Source organism: Jaculus jaculus, chromosome 3 (assembly GCF_020740685.1).
Source record: "Jaculus jaculus isolate mJacJac1 chromosome 3, mJacJac1.mat.Y.cur, whole genome shotgun sequence".
Classification (NCBI taxonomy): domain Eukaryota; kingdom Metazoa; phylum Chordata; class Mammalia; order Rodentia; family Dipodidae; genus Jaculus; species Jaculus jaculus.
In genome coordinates, this window is record NC_059104.1 from 96,489,241 (window position 1) to 96,515,569 (window position 26,329).

Sequence of the window (26,329 nt, forward strand, 5' to 3'; positions counted from 1 at the left end):
TCACTATGTAGTCTCAGGCTGGCCTTGAACTCACAGCGCTCCTCCTACGTCTGCCTCCCGAGTGCTGAGATTGAAGGCGTGTGCCACCACACCCGGCTATATCCACTTCTTTCGAATATTAAAAAAAGAAAAGCTGTCTTGTTCTTCATTTCATGGAAATAGTTCTATAGGAAGAAGAAATTAATTAGGTACTTTGCTCTCATTTATTTTTTTAAATTTTTATTTCTTGTTTTATTTATTTGAAAGAGAGAGATAATGGGCATGCCAGGGACTCCAGCCACTGCAAATGGACTCCAGATGCATATGCCACCTTGTGCATCTAGTTTAAGTGGGTCCTGAGGAATCAAACCAGGGTTCTTTGGTTTTGCAGGCAAATGCCTTAACTGCTAAGCCATCCCTTCAACCCTCTCATATTTATTTATTTAATTTACAGAGTCTCTCTATGTAACTCAGGGTGGCCCTGAACTCAACATCCTTTTTGCCTCCTAAATTCTGGGTATTACAGGAATGTACTACCACACCCAACTCTTTATTATTGTCGTTTTGCTTTTTTAAAAAGTTTACTTATTTGAAAGAGAGAAAGAGGCAGAGAGAAGGAGAGGGGTTCTTCTCAGAATGTCTCATTTTCTTCAGCCCTTTCTTGACAAAGGGAGCTCATCCTTGACAACTCAGGCTGACCCGGAATTCACTATGTAGTCTCAGGGTGGCATTGAATTCATGACAATCCTCCTACCTCTGCCTCCCAAGCATTGGGGTTAGTGTGCACCACCACACCCAGCTACAGTGCTCTTAATAATAAATTCAATTTACTTCTTATCCCTTTAACCACACACACCATTCATTGCTCAGCCCTTCCTCACAGAAAAATTCCAAGTAGTTGTTGGAGCTAGTTTTGGTTATTATTTTTTTTCCAAAATATCTCTGTCCAAAGGGTTTAGAGTTTATGTGTTCTTTTCTGTCTTCCCTACCGTGGGAGCCTGCTGTTGGGCAGGAAGTTAGCTCTCTTCTCTCAGGAGGAAAAAGCTTGAATAAAAAGACTGGCACATTTTCCCTTCATTCCCATATGCGTTCACTTGGCTCTTCTTTGCTATGAACTGGGAAGCATCTAAATTTGTCTCTGTTGGTTTTGTTGTCTCTTTGCCTGGAGCATATCTTAGGAAGACACAAATGTCCATATCATGGTTGTCTGTTTCAGTGACCTCTTGGGCAACTTGCAGATAATGGGGTGGGTAGTGGGTGTGTCCATGCCTGCAAATGCCTAGAAACTGGAAAACCAGTGCTGATGGCAGTGCTGGGGCGAGGCCGGGAGAGGGCACACACAAAAGAAATCCAAGGGGAAGGATAGGCTGTGCTCTGGCCCACTTTCTGTAGCCAGACTCAAGCAGCAAGCACAGAGATAAGCTTTTATTTGCTTGGTTTGTTGTGTTTTGTTTTTCGAGGTAAGGCCTCCCTGTAGCCCAGGCTGATCTGGAATTCACTATGTAGTCTCAGGGTGGACTCCAACTCACGGTGATCCTCCTACCTCTGCCTCTCAAAGGCATGCCCACGCCACCACACCACACCGGCTGGCATAAGCTTTTGTGAAGGAGTTTAAGAAAAGGAAAGAGGAAGAAAACAAACCAAAAAAACAAACACCAGTGAGTTGGCCTTTTTGATAGGGAACTGGTGAGAAATTTAAGAACAAGAAATACCCTATTTCCTTTTTAGGGGAAGTGGATGTGGATATCTAACTTGACAGTTTTTAAGGAGGAACTTTGGGATTCTCTTTCATTGGAAAGGTGGCTAGACTAGCTCTTACTGTGGTTTGAAGATTGCAGAGCACTTCTGACTTTACCTATGCAGATAATGAGAGGCTGTTTCTCTTCTTCCACAGTAGTTACTGAGTGAGGGACCTCTGGGGGCTTCTTTGTGTTGAGTCATCATCAGGGAGGGGAGGTAAATAGTATCTGGAGGTTGATACTTTTTTTTGGGTGGTTGAGGTTATTTGTCTAAATGAGTGCCCTCTTGTAGATTATTCGCGGAGTGGGAATGACTTCACTGTTTCCATCCCTGAGCTAAGAGTCCCTGTGGGCGATTCAGCTCTGTTGGGGTGCGTTTTTCAGAACCTGGAAGAGAAACGTGTGGTCAAGGTAGACTGGATCCTCTCCCCACAGGTAAGGATGAGGAAATCTCACTGTGTAGCACAAACTTCCGGCCCCGGGGAGGGTGAGTGAGTCATCAGGTACAGTGAAGTGGTGTTATTGTAACTGGGCCTCTTCCTCTCTCAGCCATTTGGTAATCAGCAGGTTAGATGATCCTACCTTGCTGGGCTTCAGCTTCCTAAACTGTGAAGGGGATGAGATCCTAATGATGCCAAAGCTTAACTTTTGGGGGCGTGGGTTGAGGGGTTGATAGGAGACATGCATATGAAGTTCCCTCCGTTTCCTTCCTCTACCTCCTACCCTTTATAGAATGCTACAGATGGATGTGAGAGGTCATTCCTGCTCAAACAGAAGAGCTTTGAGCTAAGCATAAGATCCACGTCACAGTATCTTTTGTAGGGGGCAGGCATGCAGATACTGTTAGCCCTGAGGAGCCACACACTGTCCTGTCATCTGCTGAAAGTCTCAGGACTAGCGGCCATGCGGTGGGCAGAGTGGCTCTCCTCCAGGAGCTTGTCTGTGGAGAGGCTGTGGGTTGTGATCATTTGTGGCGTATGTCCCAAGTAGCTTGCTGCTAGCAATAAAATGCCAATGCTTGTAAATAAAATACTGCTTTTGTAGCTCAGGGCGTATCCTCTGTTATCCCTGTAATGCTACTCTCACTGAAAATTTTTATCATGATTTCTTATTATAAAAGAGATAACAGGCCTGGTGAAGTAGAAATAAGAATTCCCAAGCCTCGCCTCCCAGCCTGTATCCATTTCCTGTTGATGACTTCTTTTGTAACACTGTCTCTCTGGGAGGGCCGACTGCAGGCCAGGAATTCCAGTTGCAGCACCAGAGGGTTTAGATGGGACATTTGAATGACATCTAACTGGGGGTGGTGGAGGAAGACAGAGTGACAAATGAGAGATGGTTTCAAAAGGTGAGTTGGAATCCCCAGGGTATTCTTCGAAGGGGATGTTGTGTTGTTTCCATAATTGTAAGATATAAAAATGTGGTCACCATATTTTTCCATTTGCTTATGTAGGAAATGAGTCATAGAACCTGTGAAAGCTACAATGTTGCTTGGCACATTACTAGTTGTATTATTACCCGAGTACTAAGGACTTCCAGGTCATAATGATGAAGATGATAACTAGGCTGTCTCCTCACAACGGGATCTTTTCAACTGGACTCCTAGGTGGGGCTTCTCTTGATTTTCTTCAATGTTTTGTTACTTCCAGAACGAATATGTGTTATATTATTATGCCAACTTTAGCGTGCCTTTGAAGCGCTTCCAGAACCGTGCACACTTGGTAGGGGACCTCTTACACAATGATGGTTCTCTGTTCATCCAAAACCTGCAAGAGGCGGACCAGGGGAACTACACGTGTGAAATCCGCCGTGAAGGCGAGAGCAGAGTGTTGAAAAAGTCAGTGGTGCTACATGTGCTCCCAGAGGAGCCTAAAGGTATGGACGCTTCCTTAGACAGGGGCTAAGGGACGAGAGACTGCTGGGGAGAGGCAGGAACTGAGCATGTTGAGTGAATGCCAGCCTGTGGCCTGAGTACTTACCATAGGGCGAGTCTACAGTGAATCATCATTATAAATAAAGGCCATGATAATTAATTACTACTTAGAATATATTTTCTCCTCACAGAGTCCTGTAAATTTTATATTGTTCTATTTTATAAAGGTGGTAACTGAGGCTTGGCGCTTGCCTAAGACACAGATTTATTTATTTATTTTTTAAATATTTTTTGTTCATTTTTTATTTATTTATTTGAGAGCGACAGACACAGGGAGAAAGACACATAGAGGGAGAGAGAGAGAATGGGCGCACCAGGGCTTCCAGCCGCTGCAAACGAGCTCCAGACGTGTGCGCCCCCTTGTGCATCTGGCTAACGTGGGACCTAGGGAACCGAGCCTTGAACCGGGGTCCTTAGGCTTCACAGGCAAGCGCTTAACCGCTAAGCCATCTCTCCAGCCCAGATTTATTTATTTATTTATTTTTGTGTGTGACTGACCTGGAACTTACTCTGTAGTCTCAGGCTGGCCTCGAACTCATGACGATCCTCTTACCTCTGCCTCCCAAGTGCTGGGATTAAAGATGTGCACCACCATGCCTAGCTATATTTATTTATTTTTATTTTGTTTAAACTTCTTAGATTTTTCTAGCTAGCTGGGTATTCTTAGCTGTATCAATTGATTTGATGTTATATATCTTTGGGGTAAGAGCTTACGGTGTTAGTTGTGGCTCTTAAGACTCTCAGAGTATCTACAAAGGTGTTCCTAGGGATGGAGTTTCCCTGCTATGGGAGTATTCAAGTAGGCTGAGTGGAATAAAATACAGGTAGATTCTAAAATTTAACTAAACACTGTACACATTCAATCAAAAACAGCACCAAGTATTTATGCAAGAGTAGTTATTATAACAACCAGATCCTCTATCAACAAAGAGATTAAGATTTCTGGTCAGTTGAGGGATCCAAGTCAGTTTGTGACCAAGTGAGACCCTTCCCTGGTACAATCCTAGTTACCTTTTTGGTTGGTTTTGGTCTCAGTCAAGTTGCTGGCTGGGTCGTTGGGCTGCTGTTCTGATTTCTGGAGCTGGGTACTGGCTTTTCCTGCAGGGTAAACCGAGCCTGGCAACTGTGGCCCTGCAGATCAGCACCCCCGCTGCTGGAACTGCTACTGCTGTTGCTGAAGCTGCTGCTGCTGGATCCACTGCTACTGCTGCTGCTGTAGCTGCCACTGCTGGAACCACCGCTGCTACCGCTGAAGCTGCTGCTGCTGGATCTGCTGCTGCTGCCGCTGCTGGATCTGCTGCCGCTGGGGTCGCTGTTGCCGGTGCCGGAGCCACTGATGTTGCTGCTGGACTATGCTCCTGCTTGGGTCCTGCTGTCGGCTCAAGTTGGCATGGCCGGTCCCGGGACCACTGCTGTTTGCTGGAGCTGGGCACAGGCGGTGGGGGAGGGGAGGGAGCCACAGCTGCTCTGGTTCTCTCATTGTTCCATGTATTCTTCTACCTTGTGGTCTGCTCCTCAGTTGTTCACTGCCACTCTCCCTTCACGTTTCTTGAGTTTGTGGAGAGCTCCAGTGTGAGTAGAAGCTCCCCTCACCTGGCTTTTCCTGTGGCTCGAGCCTGCTGCTTTTGCTGGCCTGTGCGGGCTCTGGATGCTCTGGATCTCTTCTACTTCTCCGCTGCCGTTTCAATTTCCTATACACCTCACTTTTTAGTAAAAGTGTGTATTTTGCTGAGTTTTTTGGTCTTTTTCCCTCCAGGCTGCTTTGGCGTGGTACCTACGCCACCATCTTAACCCTGTTTAAACTTCTTATTAGCAAATTCCATATATATATATATATATATATATATATGTGTGTGTGTGTGTGTGTGTGTGTGTGTATGTATATATATATATATATGTGTGTGTATATGTGTGTGTGTGTGTATATATATATATATATATATATACATATATATATTTATTTATTTATTTATTTCATGTGTACTGATCATTTCCCACTGCTTTCCTTTGTCCTCCCTTTTGTATCTATCTCCCTCTACTGAATTCCTTGTTTGCCCTCACGTTATGCAGGTTTTGCGTAGGTAGCATCAGTCACCGTAAAGTCATGAGTATCATGACCACTTTGTGTGGAAGACAGCATCCAAAACATTCCTCCCCATGCTTGGGCTCTTACATTCTTTCTGCCTCCCCTTCCACAGTGGTCCCTGAGACTTGAGGTATGATAGAGATTTTCTTGATTTATTAAATGACAGAATTGATACTTGAGAGGGCTGGAGAGATGGCTCATTGGCACTTGCCTGCAAAGCTGAAGGACCCAGGTTTGATTCCCTAGTACTCACATAAAGCCAGTGTGGTGGAAAAGGAGCTAAAAGTTGAACTGACTCATTGAGTTACTGTCAGAATTAACTGCTGAGGAGCTAAAACTTATCTCTGTCAGCAGATGGAAAAATCCTAAAGAAGGAACTGTCCAGAAAAGGCCCAAAGAAGGAAAGACAGTTTAGGCTAAAACAAAGTAAAATGGAGTTCATTGTTAGGGTGGCCTGACTACAGAAATGATTGATATGCAAATCGCCACGTCTTGTTTGTTCCCTTACCCTCCCCTTGACGATGAAAACTAGGTAATAAACTGCTCTACTTTCACCCATACTGGCATTGGAGTGATCTTGCTAGAGAATTTCCACAACACCAGATGCACTAGGTGGTGCATGGGTCTGGAGATTGTCTGCCGTGGCAGGAGACCCTGGTGTGCCCATTCTCTCTCTCTCTGTCCCTTTCTCTCTCCAGAAGGAAGGAAGGAAGGAAGGAAGGATGGAAAGGAGGAAGAAAGAAAGAGAAAAGAAAGAGTTGATACTTGAACTCTGGAGCCTCTGGCCACAAAGTTCATGTTCTTTTACTGTACCCTGGCACTTCCCATCAGTTCCCCACATTGACACCACCCCCAAGTTTTGTAGGTGTCATGTTAGATGTTCTTAAGGGGCATCAGAAAAGAAGTGAGCAGATCTCTAACTTTGTTGCATTTAATCTTTCCATTTGTAAATGGAGGAATGGCTTTGTTAATTTTTTTTTTTCAGTACTGGGGCTTGAACAAGGGGCCTCATGTATGCTGCACAAGTACTCTCCACTAAGCTATGTCCCAGCCTTTGGTTGGTGGTTTTAAACTTTTTTTAAAAAAAATTATTTATTTGATAGAGAGAACGGGCATACCAGGGCCTCTAACCACTGCAAATGAACTCCAGAAGCAGGCACCATCTTGTGCTTCTGGCTTTACATGGGTACTGGAGAATCGAACGTGGGTCCTTAGGTTTCACAGGCCAGCGCCTTAAGTGTTAAGCCATCTCTCCAGCTCATATCTCTCTTTTCTAAAACACTAATGCTCTAACAACTATTCTTATCCAGGGTCTCTAAAATTCACTAAAGTTCACTGCATTGATATAAGCAATTCCGAAAAAAACTTATGTAAGTGAAAAATAGTAGAATGGGATAAACTTTTATTTTTAGCCAGGTATTTCAGTGCACACCTGTAATCCCAGCACTTGGAAGGTGGGGGCAGGAGGATCACAAGTTCACAGTCAATCTTGGATACCTAGGAAGGTGAAGGCCAGCCTGGGCTACTTGAAACCCTTTCTCAAAAAAAAAAAATCAAATCAGGGCTGGAGAGATGGTTTAGAGGTTAAACGCTTGGCTGTGAAGCCTAAGGACCCCGTTTTGAGACTTGATTTTCCAGGACCCATGTTAGCCAGATGCACAGGGGGTGCATGCATCTGGAGTTCGTTTGCAGTGGTTGGAGGCCCTGGCGTGCCCATTCTCTTTCTCTGTGTCTGTCTCTCTGTGCTTCTTTCTCTCTCTATCACTCTCAAATAAACAAAAATAAAATAAGGCTGAAGGGATGGCTTAGCGGTTACGGCGTTTGCCTGCAAAGCCAAAAGGACCCAGGTTTGATTCCCCCGGACCTGCATTAGCCAGATGCACAAGGCAGTGTACGTGTCTGAGGTTTATCTGCAGTGGCTGGAGGCCCTGGTGCTCCTGTTCTCTTTCTCTCTACCTACCTCTTTCTCTGTCAAATAAATAAATATTAAAAAAATCAAACCAAACAAACACAAATATATGCATTATTTGAGAGTATGAGTTAGAGGGAATAGTGCATAGCCCAAGAAAAGCTTTCCTGTATTAGATAGCAGAATCTGGGTCCTCCACTGTACCTTGCTAGCCTAAGTCCTTGCTTACTTCTTTTTAAAAATACTTTTATTTATTTATTTGCAAGTAGAGAGAAATGGAGATTGGGGGGGGGGGGAGAGAGAGAGAGAGACAGACAGACAGACAGAGAATGAATATAGGCATACTAGGGTCTCCAGCAACTTCTACCAGCATATGACTTTGTGCTCTTTTCACTGACCTCCTCAATAAAATGGGAGACTAATTTAGCAAGTATCTCATGTTACTGTAGTGACTCAGGTTAGGGATGTAGTTACACGGTAGAGTGTGTCCTTAACATGGTTAAGGCCTAGGTGAGTTCCAGTCCTAGGGATAGAGTATATAAATTAGAATGACCACTGATATGCAATGTGTAAGGTGTCTAGCCCATGTCTGGTCCATAAAACTGGATTCAGAATATTCAGATATTATTATTGGCTTAAAAATAGAGGGTCTATGGGCTGATAAGATGGCTCAGCAGTTAAGGCGCTTGCCTATAAAGCTTAACAACCTGAGTTTGATTTCCCAGTACCTACACAAAACCAGATGCAGAAAGTGATGCATTCATCTGGAATTCATTTGCAGTGGCTAGAGGCCCTGGCATGCCTATTCTCTCTCTCTCTCTCTCTTTCTCCTTTCAAATAAATAAAATACATATTTTAAAATTGAGGAAATATTTAGATATTATTGATTTAAAAAATATAAGGCAGGGCTGGGGAGAAGGCTTAGGGGTTCAAAGCACTTGTTTATAAAGCCTGACAGCTAGGGCTCAATTCCCCAGTACCCATGTATAACCACATGCCCAAATTGATGCATTCATCTGGAATTCATTCACAGCAGCAACAAGCCCTAGCATACTCATATTCTCTCTCTCTTTTTCTGGCCAGAAATAAATAAAAATATTAAAACTATCTATGGTAGTTCTAATGTATTGATGAATTCAGAGAGAGTTTCCTTTCCTATTGATACTCATTGGAGTAAATTTTCATTGCTTTCAAAATAATTCTCTCCTTTGAGTTTAGAGTCTATAATATTTTCTTTCCTTTCTTTCATTGTATAGCTCTCCTGCTGGGCAGGAAGTTCATGTTCTCCTTGGGAGACAGTTTGGATGAAGGGTTGGCAAATGTACCACACTTGTTCACGTGTGAGTTCTGTTTGAAGGAACGCTGTCTAGTTAAGATGTAGGCTTGTGTCTTTCTGGATAGTCCCTTACCTTTCATCTCTTTTCTTTCTTTTTTTTTTGTGGGGAGGGGGCGGCGTTTGAGGTAGGGTCTTGCTCTAGCCCAGGCTGACCTGAAATTCACTACATAGTCTCAGGATGGTCTGGAACTCACAGCAATCCTCCTACCTCTGCCTCCTGAGTGCTGGGATTAAAGGTGTGCGCCACCATGCCTGGCTTGCCTTTCATTTCTTAATTAAGTTCATGGTTGATTTGCATAGGACATTTAGAAAAAATTAGAAACATCATTCTATTTGTTTCCTTTTCAGTGGTCTCTTGGAGTGACTTATGAAATTGCATATGGTGGGGTCAGTTGTTTATACAAACAGGCAGAAGGAAGAGCCTAAGAGTCGGAAGGCCAGAATGGTAGAAGGGGGCAGAGTGGGGAGGTGTGGGGGCAGTCTAGGACATGACTGAAACAGAAAGAGAAGTCAAGGGGAAAGCTGTGTACTTTCTTGGCCAGATTCATAAGATGTCCTGTGACCTGTACTGAAGCCAGAACTAAGATAACTTGTAAGAATAATAAAAGAATTTGAAGAAAATTACTTATGATTCTTTGTTTTCAGTTTAAAAAATCAGAAGGTTGAAACTAAGAATGAGGGTTTTGTAACTTTCCACTTCCTGTTTATGCCAAGCAGATGTGGGTATCTAACAACAGAAAGTGGGGGGTTTTGAGACTTTCTGGACTTTGTTTAGTACAGACTCAGAGTGGACTTGGAGCTTATGAGAAGAGTTCTGGGAAAGGGGAAAGAGAAAGGAGTTAGAAATGACCAGTAGGAAGACAGTACAGACCTCAGACTTGGTGTCTGGGTGAAGTGAGAGGGTACACTCCTGTCCTAGGGAATGCCATGTTGCTTTGAGTACTTTGTCCACATAGAATCATCTGGATCATCAATGGAGGGAATATGTGTAGTATTTGATGATGACAGAGTATCATTACCTACTCATTACTTTCTAGAAATCCTATTATACTTTAGGTCTGACCTGATTACTATTTTATCCCCAGAGCTCACAATCCATGTGGGTGATTCGACTATGATGGGATGTGTTTTCCAGAGCACAGAAAAAAAACAGATGACCAAGGTGGACTGGATGTTCTCTTCAGCAGAGAATGCCAAGGTAAGGAGGAAAAGACCTCCCTGTGTACAAGAAGCCCCTAGCAGTGGCAGGGCAGGTATGGGAGAGGAAAATCAGGGATCCAATGCTGTGTGGTACGTGGCATTGCAGAAGTTTGGCCTTTGGAGCTTGTAAGAGCCTGGATCCCAGCTCATCCGCTTAGCTGGGCAACTTTCGCTTCCTGATGGGAAACATGACTAGTGAAGCAGGGGAAGGAAAGAAAGAGAGGAAGGAGGAGAAGGGGGAAGGAGGTAATAATGGTGATGGCTGAACTTTTAGGTTTGCCAAGACACTGATGTGTGATCCTATATGTGAAATATTTTGTACATGATATACCCACCACATTTTAGATTATTTTTAAAAAATATTTTTAAAATATTTAAAATTTATTTCAAAGAGAAAAGGGGGGAGAGAGAGGGGGGAGAGAGAGAGAGAGAGAGAGAGAGAGAGAGAGAAAGAGAGAGAGAGAAAGGGTGGGAGGGAGGGAGGGGGAGAGAGAGGATGGGCACACCAGGGCCTTTAGCCACTGTAAACAAACTCCAGACATATGTGTCACCTTGTGCATCTGGCTTACATGGGTTCTCAGGAATTGAACCTGTGTCCTTTGGCTTCACAGGCAAATGCCTTAACCACCAATCCATCTCTCTAGCCCTTAAAAATGTTTTTATTTATGAGAGGGAGAGAAAGTGAAAAAAAACAGGTGTGCTAGGGCCTCTTGCCACTGCAAACAAACTCCAGATGCATGCACCACTTTGTGTGTTTGGGTTTATATGGGTCCTAGGGAACTGAACCAGGGCCATCAGGATTTGCAAGAACCTGCCTTTAACTGCTGAGCTATCTCCTAGCCCCATAGATGGTTTTTATCTTTTCCTCTTTGTACAGTCTATGTGAAGATGAGGTGAGTGGTTTTTTTGTGGTGTAATAAGATAGCTAGGCAATAGGAATATGATTACATTCTGACTTCTATGGCTATGCTCATTTGTAGTGGCCGGAGTGGAAAGTCAGTCTTGGTTCATCACTTTTATTTAATTTTTAATTTATTTAATTTGTTTTTATTTAAGAGAGAGGAAGAGAGAGGGAATTGGCATGCAAGGGTCTCAGCTACTATAATTGAACTCCAGATGCTTGTGCCACCTAGTGGGCATGTGCAACCTTGTGCTTGCCTTACCTTTGTGAGTCTGGCTAAGTTGGGATCTGGAGAGTGGAACATGGGTCCTTAGGCTTTACAGGCAAAGCCATCTATCCAGCCCTGTTCATCTTTAGTAACATTTGTTTTCCTCTGAGAAAAAGAGGGAATATGGGCACACCAGGGCCTTCTGCCACTGCAAACATAAACTCCCGATACATGTGCCACTTTGTGCATCAGGCTTTACATAGGACCTGGGGAATCTAACCTGGCCAATCAGGATTTTCAAGCAAGTGCCTTTAGCCACTGAATCATCTTTCCAGTTCCAGTCCTACCTTTTAAAAACATTTTTATATTTTATATTTGTTTTTGAGGCAAGCCCCACAGACTGCTCCCCACTTTTTTACAAGAGGGAGAGAGAGAGAATTGGCACACCAGGGCGTTCAGTCACTCTAATCGAACTCCAAATGCATGTGCCACCTTGTGCATATGAACGACCTTTTGTGCTTGCATCACTTTATGTGTCTGGCTTATGTGGGACCCAGAGAAGCAAACATGGGGCCTCAGGCTTCGCAGGCAAGCACCTTAACCACTAAGCCATCTCTCCAGCCCCATTTTTTTCTTTTTCTTCTTCTTTTTTTTTTTTAAAGCCAGGTGTGCTAGCATACGCCTTTTTTTAAAAAAATTATTTATTTATTTATTTGAGAGCAACAGACACAGAGAGAAAGACGGATAGAGGGAGAGAGAGGGAATGGGCGCACCAGGGCTTCCAGCCTCTGCAAACGAACTCCAGATGCGTGCACCCCCTTGTGCATTTGGTTAACGTGGGACCTGGGGAACCGAGCCTTGAACCGGAGTCCTTAGGCTTCACAGGCAAGCGCTTAACCGCTAAGCCATCTCTCCATCCCTTCTTTTTCTTCTTGAGAGATGGGGGAGGGGGAGGGAAAGAGGCAGGGAGGGAGAGAATGGACAGGCCAGGTCCTCAGCTTTTGCAAACAAACTCCAGATGCACTTGTCCCCTTGTGGGCATGCATGGCATTGCATGCATGCGTTAATGTTACAGCTGGCTATATGTGGGATTTGGAGGATTCAAACAGGAATTTGTAGACTTAGCAGGCAAGTGCTTTAACCGCTAACCCATCTCTCCAGCCTTATATATTTTTTTTCATTTATTTGTGCATGTATGTATGTATGTATGTATGTATGTATGTATGTGAGAGAGAAAGACACAGGGAAAGAGAGAGAGTATAGGCACACCAAGGCCTCCTGAAAATGAACTCCAGATGCATGTACCACTTTGTGCATCTGGCTTTACTTAGGTACTGGGGACTTTAACCCCAGCCATCAGGCTTTACAAGCAAGTGCCTTCAATCATTGAGCTATCTCAGGCTGGAGAGATAGCTCAGTGATTGAAGGTACTTGCTTGTAAAGCACAATGTTGTGGAGCACTCCACTGTCTCTCAGCGCATGGTGAGTCTTGAGTCTCCCCTGTGGCACTGCCATGTGAAAAAAGAAACTTTTCTAACTAAACATGAGAGTAGCTTTAATATGTGTTACCCATTTTTCTTCTTTTGAGCCAGAGTTTCTTACTGATCCTGGAGCTTGACATTTTTCTGTGAGCTCTGGCTATTCTCAGGTCTCTGCGCCCCACAGAGTTGGGGTTACAGATGTGCATGGCCATGCCCAGCTGCGTACGTGGATCCTGAGGAGCAAATGAGCATTTCACGAGTCTCCTCAGGCCTTCGTGCTTGCATAGGAAGTGCCCTTAACTGCCGAGCCATCTCTCCAGTCCTAATGTTTCATGACCGGCTGTTCCTGTCCTTCATAGCAGGACCTGGGCAGTCCTGAGAGCTTATCGCCTCTCCCCCACCTCCCTCTCTGCCAGTCATCCTAACCACAGGCGTCTTGCCTTTCACTTTAGGAAGAGATTGTATTCTACTATGACATCCACTCCAGCGGGTTTAGAGGGTACCCCCGGAAGCACAGCCGCTTCTGGAACCGTGTAAACCTGTTGGGAGACATTTCCCATAACAATGGCTCCATCATGCTTCGTGGAGTGAAGAGGTCTGACCAAGGAGACTATACCTGCAGTATCCACCTGGGGAACCTGGTGTTCAGGAAAACCTTTGTGCTCCATGTAATCCATGCAGAAGTTTCAGAAACCCCAGGTATCTGTGATTGGCTGGGGAGGCGTGAGGAACCTCAGCTGGTAGCCAGGCCTTGTCTGGAGTGAGTCACCAGACATGCACAGCAGAAGTGGGCATTACACTTAGGGACTGGCCTTGGACTCACACCACCTTGAGAGTGGCACTTCCTTTGCCCTGGCTCCCGGATGCCTGGCTTGCCTTGCCCCCGTCCTGGCACTGATGCTAGGCGTGGAAAAGGGAGTGAGTGGAACACCCAGCCTTTGTCCATGCCCATTCAAGGCCAATGCAGTGCAACACTGTGAAGAGCTGAGAGGTGGGTGGGAGTCAAGAGTCTCAATGGTTCCAAGCAGCTTGCCCTGAAGGAAAATGTCCCTGAGCTGGTGAAAGACAGCAAGCAACGGAGAGAGAAAAGGAGGGCGCCATAATGAGGAATGGGAGGGACTTTCGTATGAAAGGTCCTATATTCTGACAAATGCTGTACTATATTCAGGCCAGTGGTGTGTAGGGTGAGGACAGTCATTTATTTTGTCTGAAAGAGGTGGTGAGGGGTAAAAGTGAAACCATAACTCAGTGAGCAGTTAGTTAGTCAGGATGTGGCCTGTGGACTCTGTCTCCCACTAGAGCTTTCAGGAGTTGGCTGTGGTTGGAGGTGGGGGGGGGGTAGATCACTGGGGGGAAGTGCCTCAGCTTCAGGTCTGAGACCTGCCTCTGCAGGGACACCTACTCCTTTGTAGCAGAGGGTCTCAGCTGAAGAGGGAAGCAGGCAGGTGGATTTTTTTTTTAAATATTTTTATTTGCAAGAGAGAAAGGATGGGGGGAGTAGAGAATGGGTGTTCCAGGGCCTCTAGTCACTGCAAACCAATTCCAGATACATGTACCACCTTATGCATCTGGCTTACGTGGGTCCTGGGGAGTCAAACCTGGGTCCTTTGGCTTTGCAGGCAAGCACGTTGACTACTAAGCCATCTGAGGCAGATGTGCTCCCTCCTGCCCTGGGCACATCTGGCCCTGAGCTCAGAAGTCATCCTCTCCTGAGGAACCTCATATCATGGCTCTTTGGACCTTTACTCTCAGCTGGTCTTTACCATTCAATGTGTAAATGTGCTTGCCCTGTGCCTCCTCCTTTTGTCCCATTCTGTGCTCATCCTGAATCCTGTTTTTCTAACAGCACCTTTGAGCTACAATTCTCATAACATTCACTGAATGTCCACCTCAGTAGTTTCTATGTATCTAGAATTGTGCAGCCATCACCACAATCGGTTGTATCTTTCTTCCTTAGCATAGCCAAAGAGCCTAAGAAGTGACACTTTATGTCTCACTGGCTTATCTCCCATTAGCTCCTCACTGCGGTGCACTCCGGCGTCCACTCTTGTGTCTGCTGCACCTTATGTCACCAGTGGCACTTTGATCGCCATTAGCCTTTTTTGAGGTAGAGTTTCACTCTAGTTCAATCTGACCTGGTTCAATCACTATGTAGTCTCAGGGTGGCCTCCTATCTCTGCCTCCCAAATGGTGGGATTAAAGGCATGCACCACCACACCTGGCTAATCCACAGCCTTTTTTTTTTTTTTTTTTTTTTTTTACTGCAATGGTGGTAAATATTACGTATTATATGCCTTCTGTGCTGGACACAATTATATATGGACAAGCTTGTATACACAATCATTCATATATGTTTCTAGGGAGAGATTGGTTCCAAGATCTTTCCAGAGATACCAAAATCTGTGCATGTTCAAGATTCTTATATAAAATGTCATAGTATTTACATATAATCTATACATACCTTCCCATGTACTTTAAGATTTTTTTTTTTTTGAGGTAGGGTCTCACTTTGGCCCAAGCTGACCTAAAATTTACTATGTATTTTCAGGTGACCTCCACTCACAGTGATCCTCCTGCCTCTGCCTCCCAAGTGTTGGGATTAAAGGTGTGTGCCACTCTCCTGGCTTCCCATGTACTAAAGTCATCTAATCCCATGTACTAAAATCATCTCTTAATTACCTGTAATACCTCATATAATACAAATAGCTGTAGTTCTATACTGTGTAGGGATAATGGTGAAAAAGTCTTGGGAGGCATCCTCTGTGTCTGGAGATTTCTGGCACCAAAGAAGTGTTTGTTACATGTATATTTAGAGTGAGCGGAGCTGAGTGAAGGTTACATATGGTGGCTGTGGCACTAAAATCCTCTTGGCATTATGACTAAATGCCTGGATACCATACCGTATATTCTTTCTAAAACAATCCATAGAAAAACCATCAGGCTCTAAAATGGCTATTATTTCTAGTGATTTGGTAAACCAAATTTTGAAATAAAAGTGTTGATGCAAGGCTGGGCCTTTAATCCCAGAAGTCTTGAGGCTGAAGTAGGAGGATTACTGTGAGTTTGAGGCCAACCTGAGACTACACAGTGACTTCCAAGTCAGCTGGGGCAAGAGAGAGGCCCTACCTTGAAACACAAGACAAAAAGAAAGGTCTGGAGAGATGGCTCAGTAAGGTGCTTGCCTAGAAAGCCTAACGACCCAGGTTTGATTCCTCAGTACTCATGTAAAGCCAGATGCACAAAGTGGCACATGCATCTGGAGTTCATTTGCAACAGTTGGAGGCCCTGGTGTGCCCATTCTCTTTCTCTGTGTCTCTGTCTATCTGTCTCTCTCTCTCTCTCTCTGTTTGCAAATAGTTAAATAAAATCAATTTTTTAAAAGTGTTAATGCCAAAGAGGGCTTTACTACAGGTAAATTGTTAGCTCCTTCTACTGCCCACCTTAATTTATACTTTAGAGATAGGCAGGAGGGTTAGACTTGAGGTTTTAATGTCATGGGGACAGTGTCCCCATATGGGATAGAGCCTGAGCCACTCCCTCTGCTCCCTAACTTGGCTACTGCTACTTGGTCTAGGACTGATGGGACTCTTGACTCTTTTCTGATTGCTTTCTCCCTTTCCCAAGCAATTGAGGTTCCAGAAACCGTTAGACCTGAGGTCCTAAATGGAAATCAGGTGGTGATCATTGTGGGGATTGTCTGCTCCAGTCTCGTGCTGCTACCTGTTTTGATACTGATTGTGAAGAGGACCTCCTGGAATAAGAGGTACAGAGCTCTACCCGTCCCTTCAGCTGGGAGGCTGGGAGTGCAGAACTGCCTGTAGTTCAAAGTGGAAGAGAATGATGGGGCCCTAACTGTAGCATTCTTATAGTGGGGGAATATTTGGAACCACCTTGAGGAGCTTTAGAATGCTTGCCACATGAGGGCCTCAGTTTGGATCCCTAGCACCCACATAAAAGCCTGATGCGGTGCCATGTGCTTATAATCCTGACACTGGGGAGGAGGAGACAGGAGGATCCCTATGGTTTGCTGAATAGTCTAACTGGATCACTATAGGTCCAATGTGAGATCCTGTCTCAATGATCAAGGAGAAGAGCAACTGTGGAAGACACCTAACATTGACCTCTGGCCTCCACACACATGCACATGTGCACATGCACCCACACACATATGAGCACACATACATGCTACCTCCCCCCACAAATTTATCACTTTGATTGTTGCATTGGGTACTAGTATAGGTAGCTCTGTCCTCCTTGCTCACCACACCCCTGAAAAAACTTGGGCGTTCTTGCATCATCCTCATTCATTTTGTTATTATGCAAAGGTTACCAGCTCCCTTACAAATAGGGGGCTAAGCAGAACATAATTAACAATATAAGTTACACGCAAACACTGTAATAGTACCATCATCACCTGAGAGAAATGATTAATTGGAAATGTGTGTTGAGACAAGGTGTCCCATTGTAGCCCACGCTCGACTTGAACTCATGACCCTTGAGCCCCAGCCTCTCGACTGCTGGAATTATAGTCTTAGGTCACCATACCTGACTTGAAATGTTTTTTAGAATTTTTTTTTTTCTGAGGTAGGGTCTGTTGCAGTCCGGTTTGCATTGCTGGTAGAAATCACCCAACAAAGAGCAGCTTCTGGGAAAAAGAGATTTATTTTGGCTTATAGGTTCAAGGGGAAGCTCCACGATGGCAGGGGAAAACGATGGCATGAGCAGAGGGTGGACATCACCCCCTGGCCAACAGAAGGTGGACCATAGCAACAGGAGGGTGTGCCAAACACTGGCATGGGGAAACTGGCTATAAAGCCCATAAGCCCGCCCCCAACAATACACTCCCTCCAGGAGGTATTAATTCCCAAATATCCATAAGCTGGGAACCTAGCATTCACAACACCTGAGTTTATGGGGGACACCTGAATCAAACCACCACAGGGTCTCACTCTGGTCCAGGCTGACCTGGAATTAACTCTGTCATCTCAGGGTGGCCTTGAACTCATGGTGATCCTCCTACCTCTGCCTCCCGAGTGCTGGGTTAAAGGCATGCGCCACCATGCCCGGCTCTAAAATTTTTTTTGTTTATTTTTATTGATTTATTTGAGAGTGACAGACAGAGAGAGAAAGAGGCAGATAGAGAGAGAGAATGGGCACACCAGGGCCTCCAGCCACTGCAAACGAACCCCAGACGCATGCACCCCTTGTGCATTTGGCTTACGTGGGACCTGGGGAATTGAGCCTCTAACCAGGGTCCTTAGGCTTCATAGGCAAGCCCTTAACCACTAAGCCATCTCTCCAGCCCTGAAATGTTTTTAAAGGGCTGATTTTCAGCAATAGCTCTCCCAGTGTCTTAGAAATGTCCAGATGGTGGGACATGGATGCTAAATTTCACTGGCTGTTCACAGATCTTGCACATTCTAGACAAGCTTACCTCTAGCTCCACAATGCTGGCTTTTGAGTGACTTTTCCCAGAGGAATATAGATTCTATAGTCAGCACCTGAACCTTCTAGCTTCACACCTCCAATCTGCAGAGCTTTATGATTTGGCTTTGAGCTTTGTTGGCCTCTCCCAGGGTAACTGCTGTGGACATGCTAAGAATATAGAACTGAGAGTCAGGTTGCGTGAGCTCTACTGCCAGCTTACTTCCCCTCTCGGGGCCTCAGTGTCCTCATGTCAGGAGTCTGTGTTCCAAGTCTGTTTTGTGTGAGTTGACTTGTGCTTGCAGTGAGAAAGGTTTGGCAGGATAACTCTAAGGTATAGGAACAATATGATATATAAGATAAAGATCTTATGAGAGTAAAGAGTTTACCAGGAACTTCAGGTTCCCTCTGCCTACATTCTGAATTGTTTTGGAGACAGCACCACAAGTCTCTTAGGCTGGTCTTGAACTCACCCTCCTACCTCTGCCTCCTGAGTGCTGGGATTAAAAGCGTGTGCCAACAAGCCCGGCTCCTTTTTTGCTCTTTAAAAAAACTGCTTTAGGGCTGGAGAGATGGCTTAGTGGTCAAGTGCTTGCCTGTGAGTCCAAAGCACTCCGGTTTGAGGCTGGGTTCCCCAGGACCCATGTAAGCCAGATGCACAAGGGGGCGCACGTGTCTGGAGTTCATTTGCAGTGGCTGGAGGCCCTGGTGTGCCCATTCTATTTCTCTCTATCTGCCTCTTTCTCTGTGTGTTGCTGTGAAATAAATAAAAATAAGGAAATAAAATCAAAAAACTTGACATGAGGAAAAATTTTTAAAAAACTATCAGTATGTGATTCAAACATTAAAAAAAAAAACAAACTGCTTTAGACCAAAAAAGTACATTTAGTGACAAATGAATGAGGCTAATGGCCAAAGAGCTCAAGAGCAAAGAGCATTGGCAGGCAGGGGTGGGGCAACCACACGGATGGGTGCTGTGGGGATCACTCGGCCAGAAGTCCTTGGACGGGGGCCTGCTGAGTGCGTGCTGCTTGCAGCTGGCTCAGATGCATCGTACAGTCCTCAGAAGTGTCAAAAGCATGATCAAGTTGAACCTCACAGCCCCTCTTCATTCATTCACTTAAAATTACACTTCCTACTACGCCCACTACTATTTTTTTTCTTTCTTTTAATAAAATATGTCTCAACATGTTGCTCAGGCTGGCCTCGGACTCCTGGGTTCATGGCTCAGGAGTAACTGGAACTTCAGGTGTATGCCAGGGTGTCCAGCCATACTGTATCTCCCATTATGGGACAGGAATTTGCTAGTGATAATAGACAAGTTGAAGTAGTGTTTCATCCTGCACTACCCCTCGCTGTTTCCTGTTCCCCATCAACAGAGCTGCCTTGGACCTTAAGAGATGGCCCAGTGGCTGGGTGCACTTCCTGTGCAAACATGAGGGCCTGAGAGGTTCGAATCTCTAGAGCCCACATGAGCAGTTTGGCGTGGCCACATGTGCATGTAAGCCCAGTCCTGCAAAGGGGAGTGGAGACCAGGGAATAGCCGGGGCTTGTGAAAAACAGCAAGCTCTGGGCTGGAGGGATGGCTTAACGGTTAAGGCATTTGCCTGCAAAGCCAAAGGACCCAGGTTCGACTCCCCAGGACCCACATTAGCCAGATGCACAAGAGGGTGCACGCATCTGGAGTCGGTTCTGCAGTGGCTGGAGGCCCTGGCATGTCCATTCTTTCTCTCTCTCTCTCCCCCTCCCTCTTTGTCAAATAAATACATAAGTTAAAAAAACAACAACAACAACAACAAAAAACCCCAGCAAGTTCCATTCTCACTAAGAGACTGGCTCAAACAAGAACCGTGGAAGAGCGATGGAGTGGGACACCTAGCATTCTGCATCAGCTGTGGTAGATAGGTACCTGCGGCCACAGGCAACACGAGGGGCACTGCAGAAGGGCACATACATGTGCACACACGTCTTATCATATACACAAATACACACAAGCTGCAAATCAAGCTCTCTGGGCTGCAAGAGTCTAGCACTTCTCCCACAGGATGTGGACCCCATGCGATGCCAGCAGGCTAATTCCATATGCTTTTCATGTCTCACAGCTCAGTAAATTCTACAGCCATAGTGAAGAGCCTGGAGAACACAAAGAAAGTGAACCCAGAGGTAAGAGAAGAACTGGCCTTTTAATGGCTGCCTGACCTCTGGGGAGGAGGTGGGTGGACATGCGTGCTCCCGCACGAAGCACTGGGGAGACACAGGGCAGCGGTTGTCATAACCCTTGGGTACCCTGTCTCAGCTTTCAGGCTAGGGCCTGGCACAAGGCCAACTCATGGAGCCTTTATCACTGCAATAAGGGTTTCTGAGGATGGCTGGGACAGGATGGCCCGGACCAAATTGATCTTGGGGAGTGGATCTTGGGAGTCGGTGCAGGAAAGAACTCTGGACTTGAAAATTAAGATGGGATATAGAATCGTCAGGGAAAGCCAAGTCCTTGCATCCCTTATAGTTTGAAATGAAGTAATAAATAGGGTCTGAGAAATAAATTAATTTCCCCGAACTCCTATATTCTCTTTTTTCCCTTTCTTCCCTCCTCCCATTCTCTGTTTAACTTTTAAGAACTTTCCCTCTTTCTCTCTCTCTCTCTTATTTTTTAAGGTAGGTTCTTACTCTAGCTCAGGCTGACCTCAAACTATACATGGTGTAGTTCCAGGCTAGCTTTGAACTCACAGCAATTGTCCTACCTCTGCCTCCCCAGTGTTGGGATTGAAGGGGTACGCCACCATACCTAGTCCTTTAAGAATGTTTCTTTGAATAGTTGCCTTTCTGTCACTTGGACTGCTTTTGTCCCCAGCACATTTTCTCACCATGGTGTAGTCACCTCTAGCGGCCTCATTGCTGGATGATGCCATTTTCTCAAAGAGTGACTGAACTATGGACCACCAAGCCCTTGGACCTCACACATGTGAGAGTCAGGGGAGGCTGTCCCTCACATTCCAATCCTCTTGGGAGAGGACGACAGCTGCTAATTAATTGCCATGACTCTAATTAGAAGGGAGTATCCACAGAATACAAGTAATTTAGCCAGATAAAGGTTCCCTGCTGCTAATTCAGTGCCCAGAAATACAAAGGTATTTGGCTTTGGAAAGAAACAGTTGGATTCTTAAGACAGTGTGCTTTACTGGTGAGTTAATTTCAGGGGGCCTGTGGACTGAATTATCATCACTGATCATTTCTAACTCTCAGTAACCCTTGGAATTACACTTTAGTGGCTGATCCCAAGAGAAGAGGAATAGATGGCCTTGTTAATGGCTGACTTTAGGAACTTTTGTACTGTTTTCTCCCCCTCTAGAAACATGTGTACTCTTCCATAACTACACGGGAGGTGATGGAGGAAGAGCCAAGAGGACAGTCAGAGGCCACATACATGACCATGGTGAGGACTGTTCTGGGCCTCCGCTGGGTCAGGTGTTTGGAGTGGGAGAAGGAGCGGGGAGGGGTACTTCGAGCTCTGGGGGGTGGACATGTCTAGGCCGCCTGGAGAGAGTGTAGAGGGCAGAGATTTCCCCATGTAGTAAGAAACTGGGAGACTAAGCTTTTCTTAGGATTAAGCACCATCCCTGCAGAGTACTGAGTACAGTACAGAGTAGTGCTGAAGAGATGGAACATGCCCTTGTCAGCCCAGCCCTGATGAAACTAGACTTGACAAAGGATGTTAGGGTACTTGGACAGCTCTTGTACTGCAAGACATTATTTTGTCTGCCTTCTTCCCTTCTTCCCTCCCTTCCCTCCTTTTTCTTTGTTTCTCTCTTCTTTTAAATGTTTTTATTTTTTAATATTTCATTCATTTATTTACTTATGAGAGAGAAAAAGAGAGACAGATAGAGAGAGAATGAGCACGCCAAAGCCTCTAGCCACGACAAACAAACTCCAGAAGCATGCACCACCATGCGCAGCTGGCTTACGTGGGTTCTGGGGAATCAAACCTACAGGCCAGTGTCTTTTTTTTTTTTGGTTTTTCGAGGTAGGGTCTCACTCTGTTCCAGGAATTCACTATGTAGTCTCAGGGTGGCCTTGAACTCACTGTGATCCCCTATCTCTGCCTCCCGAGTGCTGGGATTAAAGGCGTGCGCCACCATGCCCGGCCAGCGTCTTAACAGCTAAACCATCTCTCCAGCCCTCTCTTTACTTTTTTGAGGTAAGGCCTCATTCTAGTTGAGGCTGACCTGGAATTCACTCTGTAACTCTAGGCTGGCCTTGAACTCATGATGATCCTCCAACCTCTGCCTCCTGAGTGCTGGGATTAAAGACGTATGCCACTAGACCTGGCAGGGATTGTTTTCTATTAAAAGGTCAAAGTAAGTCTCTTTTGAGTATTAGATTTTTTTATAAAGATCTTGATTACTGCCTTTGCATAATCTAACTGCCATGCATGCTGCATGCTGAATTTCAGTCTGAATTTCAGAGTCATGGAGTCTGATTCCTACTGGATTTTCGTGACTCTCCAGGAAGTATAACACCCAGAGAAGACACCTTGTGCAGTGATTTGGGGCAGGGACAAAAGAGTCAGCTGGCAATAGGCCGATACTATTTATAGACTAATTATGGGCTCCCAGCCCATGCGGAGTGGTGCTCTGTGAGTTAAGGAAGGCTGGCCTCCTGTGCTTGTGGAATGACAGGCTGCGTTTGTCCCTGTCATCCTGCACGGAAGACGCGTGACCCCCAGCTGACTGCAGAGGAGAGCGGCCAGCTAGGCAGTGTCAGGTCATCAAGAGAAGCATTAGCCCCTCCGAAGTTGAATAGAATTGTTTTCCAGATGTTCTTCTTCCACTGTTGCCCGTGTGATGGTCCAGCAACTGGCCCAGCCTCATCCTGGATCTTTGAGACCTGCTACTTGTTTGTAGAAAGTCTTGAGGTGGGGATGGTGTACCCCCACCCCCACTTACATACAATGTGAGGAAAATAGTGCCTCTATTCTCTTGAAAGAGATCTGCCAGAGTGTGTGCGAGGTGACACCTGAGGCACAAACCCAGGTGTCTTCAGGGCTGGCAAAGTTATTTTAGAAACACTCAGTGCCAGCCGGGCGTGGTGACTCACATCTTCAATCCCAGCACTCAGGTGGCAGAGGTAGGAGGAGCGCTGTGAGTTCGAGGCCACTCTGAGACTACATAATTAATTCCAGGTCTGCCTGGGATAGAGTGTGATATTCAAACTTGAAAACCTAAAACAAAAGAAAAAGAAAAAAGGAAAAAAAGAAAAGAAAGAAACACTGTGTCTCTGGGTCACAGGCCACTTGTTTGAAGTCTCAAGTGCAGGAGTGAGGAAGTGGGCATCTTTGATTTTTATTTTTTGTTGTTGATTTGATTCTATTTATTTTACAAATGTACAGTTGGCCCTGTACGTCCGTAAACTCAACCAACCATGGATTGAGACAGAGTGAAACTATCTGGGAAAAAAATGGTCTATTAGCCAGGTGTGGGGCACATGCTTTTAACCCCAGCACTTGGGAGGCAGAAGTAGGAGGATCTTGTGAGTTCCAGGTCACCCTGAGACTACATAGTGAATTCCAGGTCAGCCTGGGCTAGAGTGAAACATTACCTCAAAAACAAACAAAAAGGTCTATAATAAACATTTACAGACTTTTTCTTGTTATTATTCCCTAGGTAACAGCAAAACACCGATTTACTTAGCATTTACATTGTGTTAAGTATTATAAGAAATCTGGAGACAATTTAAAGTATATAGGAGGTGTGGGTTATATGCAAATACAGTGCTGATTTATATAAGAAACTTGAATATTGGTGGATTTTGATATTTGTAGGCTTCCTGTGAGAGGGGGGAAGAGTTAGGGTGACTGGACCTCTGAAGGTGAAAAGCGCAGGAAAGTTTGCACTTGCCAGAAATCAAAGATCATCTGATTTCTTATCTCTTGCCTAGTTTTATAGACCTGTTTTTTCACAAACAACCAGGTCCCCTCCTGGGAGGGAGGTCTTTCATAGGATTTAAACATTGTGGTTGGTCAAGTTCAGACCCTGGAACTTGGTGTCAGGGCTAGTCTCTTTCTGAGACAGCCCCTAGCCCTAACCAACCAGCTGTCCCTCTGGTTCACCTGAGCCAGAAGACAGCCAACCACCAAAAGAACATAAATACCTTTGCAAGGGGAAGGCAGGCTCTTTGACCACTTGGGAACTTTAGCAGGGAGGACTCCCTACCCCTTATTCTCTACATGGGCTCCTTTATCCTCTCCAGCTCCCTACAATGCAGAGCTCCTTGAACTTTCTTTTCTCTTTTCTTTCCATGCTTTTTTCCAGGTCGTCCATGTGGGATCTCTAGCCATGTGGGAGTCTTTCCTTGGCTCTGTACATCCCTCAATAAATATTATAATTTAATAATTATCCTTCTCAGTCTTCTTTTTTATTTAATTCTTTGACTAAAATTAGAAACGAATCTAGGGTTTGGGGTGCAAGGGCTTTCATGGACCCCTAGCACCCTGTTATACCTGGACCCAGTCTCCCATTGATACCAAGGGATAGTCAGTTACTCTTTCTTAGGCTTTACACAGTGGTTAAGATTACAGAATCTGGTGTTAGCCAGAGCTATGTCAAAATCCTGCTTCTATAACTTAGTAGCTAGATGATAATTAGAGGCAAGTAATTTAGCCTCTGTGAGCCTCATTTTCCTTATCTTAAAATGGAAAATTTCTAGTATGGTGGTACATGTCTATAATCCCAGATTTTGGGAGGTAGAGACAGGAGGGTCAGGAGTTCAAGATCATCCTTAGGGCTGGAGATATGGCTTAGTGGTTAAAGTCAATTGCTTGCAAAGCCTAATGGCCTGGCAATCTGGGTTTGATTCCCCAATGCCCATGCAAAGTCAGACATGCAAAGTGGTGCATGCATCTAGAGTTTGTTTGCAGTGGCAGGAGGCCCTGGTGTGCTCATTCATTCACTTTCTCTTTCTCTCTTTCTCAAATAAATAAATGAATTGTTTTGTTTTGTTTTTTCGAGGTGGGATTTCACTCTAGTCTAGGCTGACCTGGAATTCACTCTGTATTCTCAGGGTGGCCTCAAACTCACGGTGATCCTCCTACCTCTGCCTCCCCAGTGCTGGGATTAAAGGCATGCAGCACCATGCCTGGCTAAATGATTATTTTTAAAAAGAGATCGTCCTTAGTTACATAGAGAATTGGAGGCCACCCTGGGCTACATGAGACTGTCTAAACAAATAAATAGAAATAATTCTTACCTCTCTGAGGTTGAAAACCAAGTATGGTAATGCATGAAGAACTCAGAATTGCACCAAGTACATGAAAAAAAAAACACTCAATGACTATCAGCTTCTATTATTATTGAGTTAACTTTTTCAGTGCTGGGAATTGAACCCAAGGCTTTGCACATGTTAGGCAAGCACTCCACCTCTGAGATACAGCCCCCATCCTGAATACTTACAAATATTTGTTTTTTTTCTTTTCTCTTCCCCATAGCATCCAGTTCGGCCCTCCCTGCGGTCAGATCCAAACAACCTTCTTGAAAAAGTGACCACTTGTAGAACTCCCCAAACAGAGCAGACTTTCTGAGAAGAAAGGGTACTTCGACTTAGTCATGGCAGGGACTTTGTTCTTGGTGGGTCCTGAGGCACTATACCAGTTTCGTCAGACACCCCTGCCTCCCAGCTGGCCTCAGCCTCCTTCAAAGAACCCAAGATACTTTAGGCATGCCCTTAATCTCCGCAGAGATAGGAGGATTGCTGAGTTCAAGGCCAGCCTGAGACTACATGGTGAATTCCAGGTCAGGCTGGGCCCAAGAGAGACCTTACCTCTGAGGGGAAAAAACGAAACCTCAAGACAAAACAAACAAACTAAAAAGAAAAAAAAAAAAAAAAAGGAAGATGGAAGAGTCAGAGCCTGGCAGGAAGACTAGACAACTTCAAACCAACAAGCCTTGATGAGAGGTGGGACAGCATGGACTTGGCCTCTGGAATGGGGCCCTGCAGTGGGGCGCTGGCCCTTGGGGAACCAGAGGAGACACCTTGTGGCATCAAGCACTCCACTGGACCAGCATTCTTTGTGGATGAGCTACTGGAAAGACTCACATACACCCTAATCTGAATGATTCTTCTGATGAGTTATACCCAAAT

At 45.1% G+C, this 26,329-nt stretch overlaps 1 protein-coding gene across 1 annotated transcript in view; it reads left to right on the plus strand.

The window, feature by feature from the left end:
- Jaml (junction adhesion molecule like) overlaps window positions 1–26,037 on the plus strand; it is a 32,911-nt gene extending 6,874 nt beyond the window's left edge. The window contains exons 5-12 of the mRNA XM_045145979.1: window positions 2,011–2,153; window positions 3,368–3,593; window positions 10,068–10,180; window positions 13,225–13,471; window positions 16,397–16,535; window positions 20,299–20,359; window positions 21,546–21,629; window positions 25,677–26,037. Of these exons, the coding sequence (XP_045001914.1) occupies window positions 2,011–2,153; window positions 3,368–3,593; window positions 10,068–10,180; window positions 13,225–13,471; window positions 16,397–16,535; window positions 20,299–20,359; window positions 21,546–21,629; window positions 25,677–25,769 (1,106 nt within the window). The 3' untranslated portion in view covers window positions 25,770–26,037. The remainder of the gene's footprint in view (window positions 1–2,010; window positions 2,154–3,367; window positions 3,594–10,067; window positions 10,181–13,224; window positions 13,472–16,396; window positions 16,536–20,298; window positions 20,360–21,545; window positions 21,630–25,676) is intronic.
- Window positions 26,038–26,329: the final 292 nt, after the last annotated feature.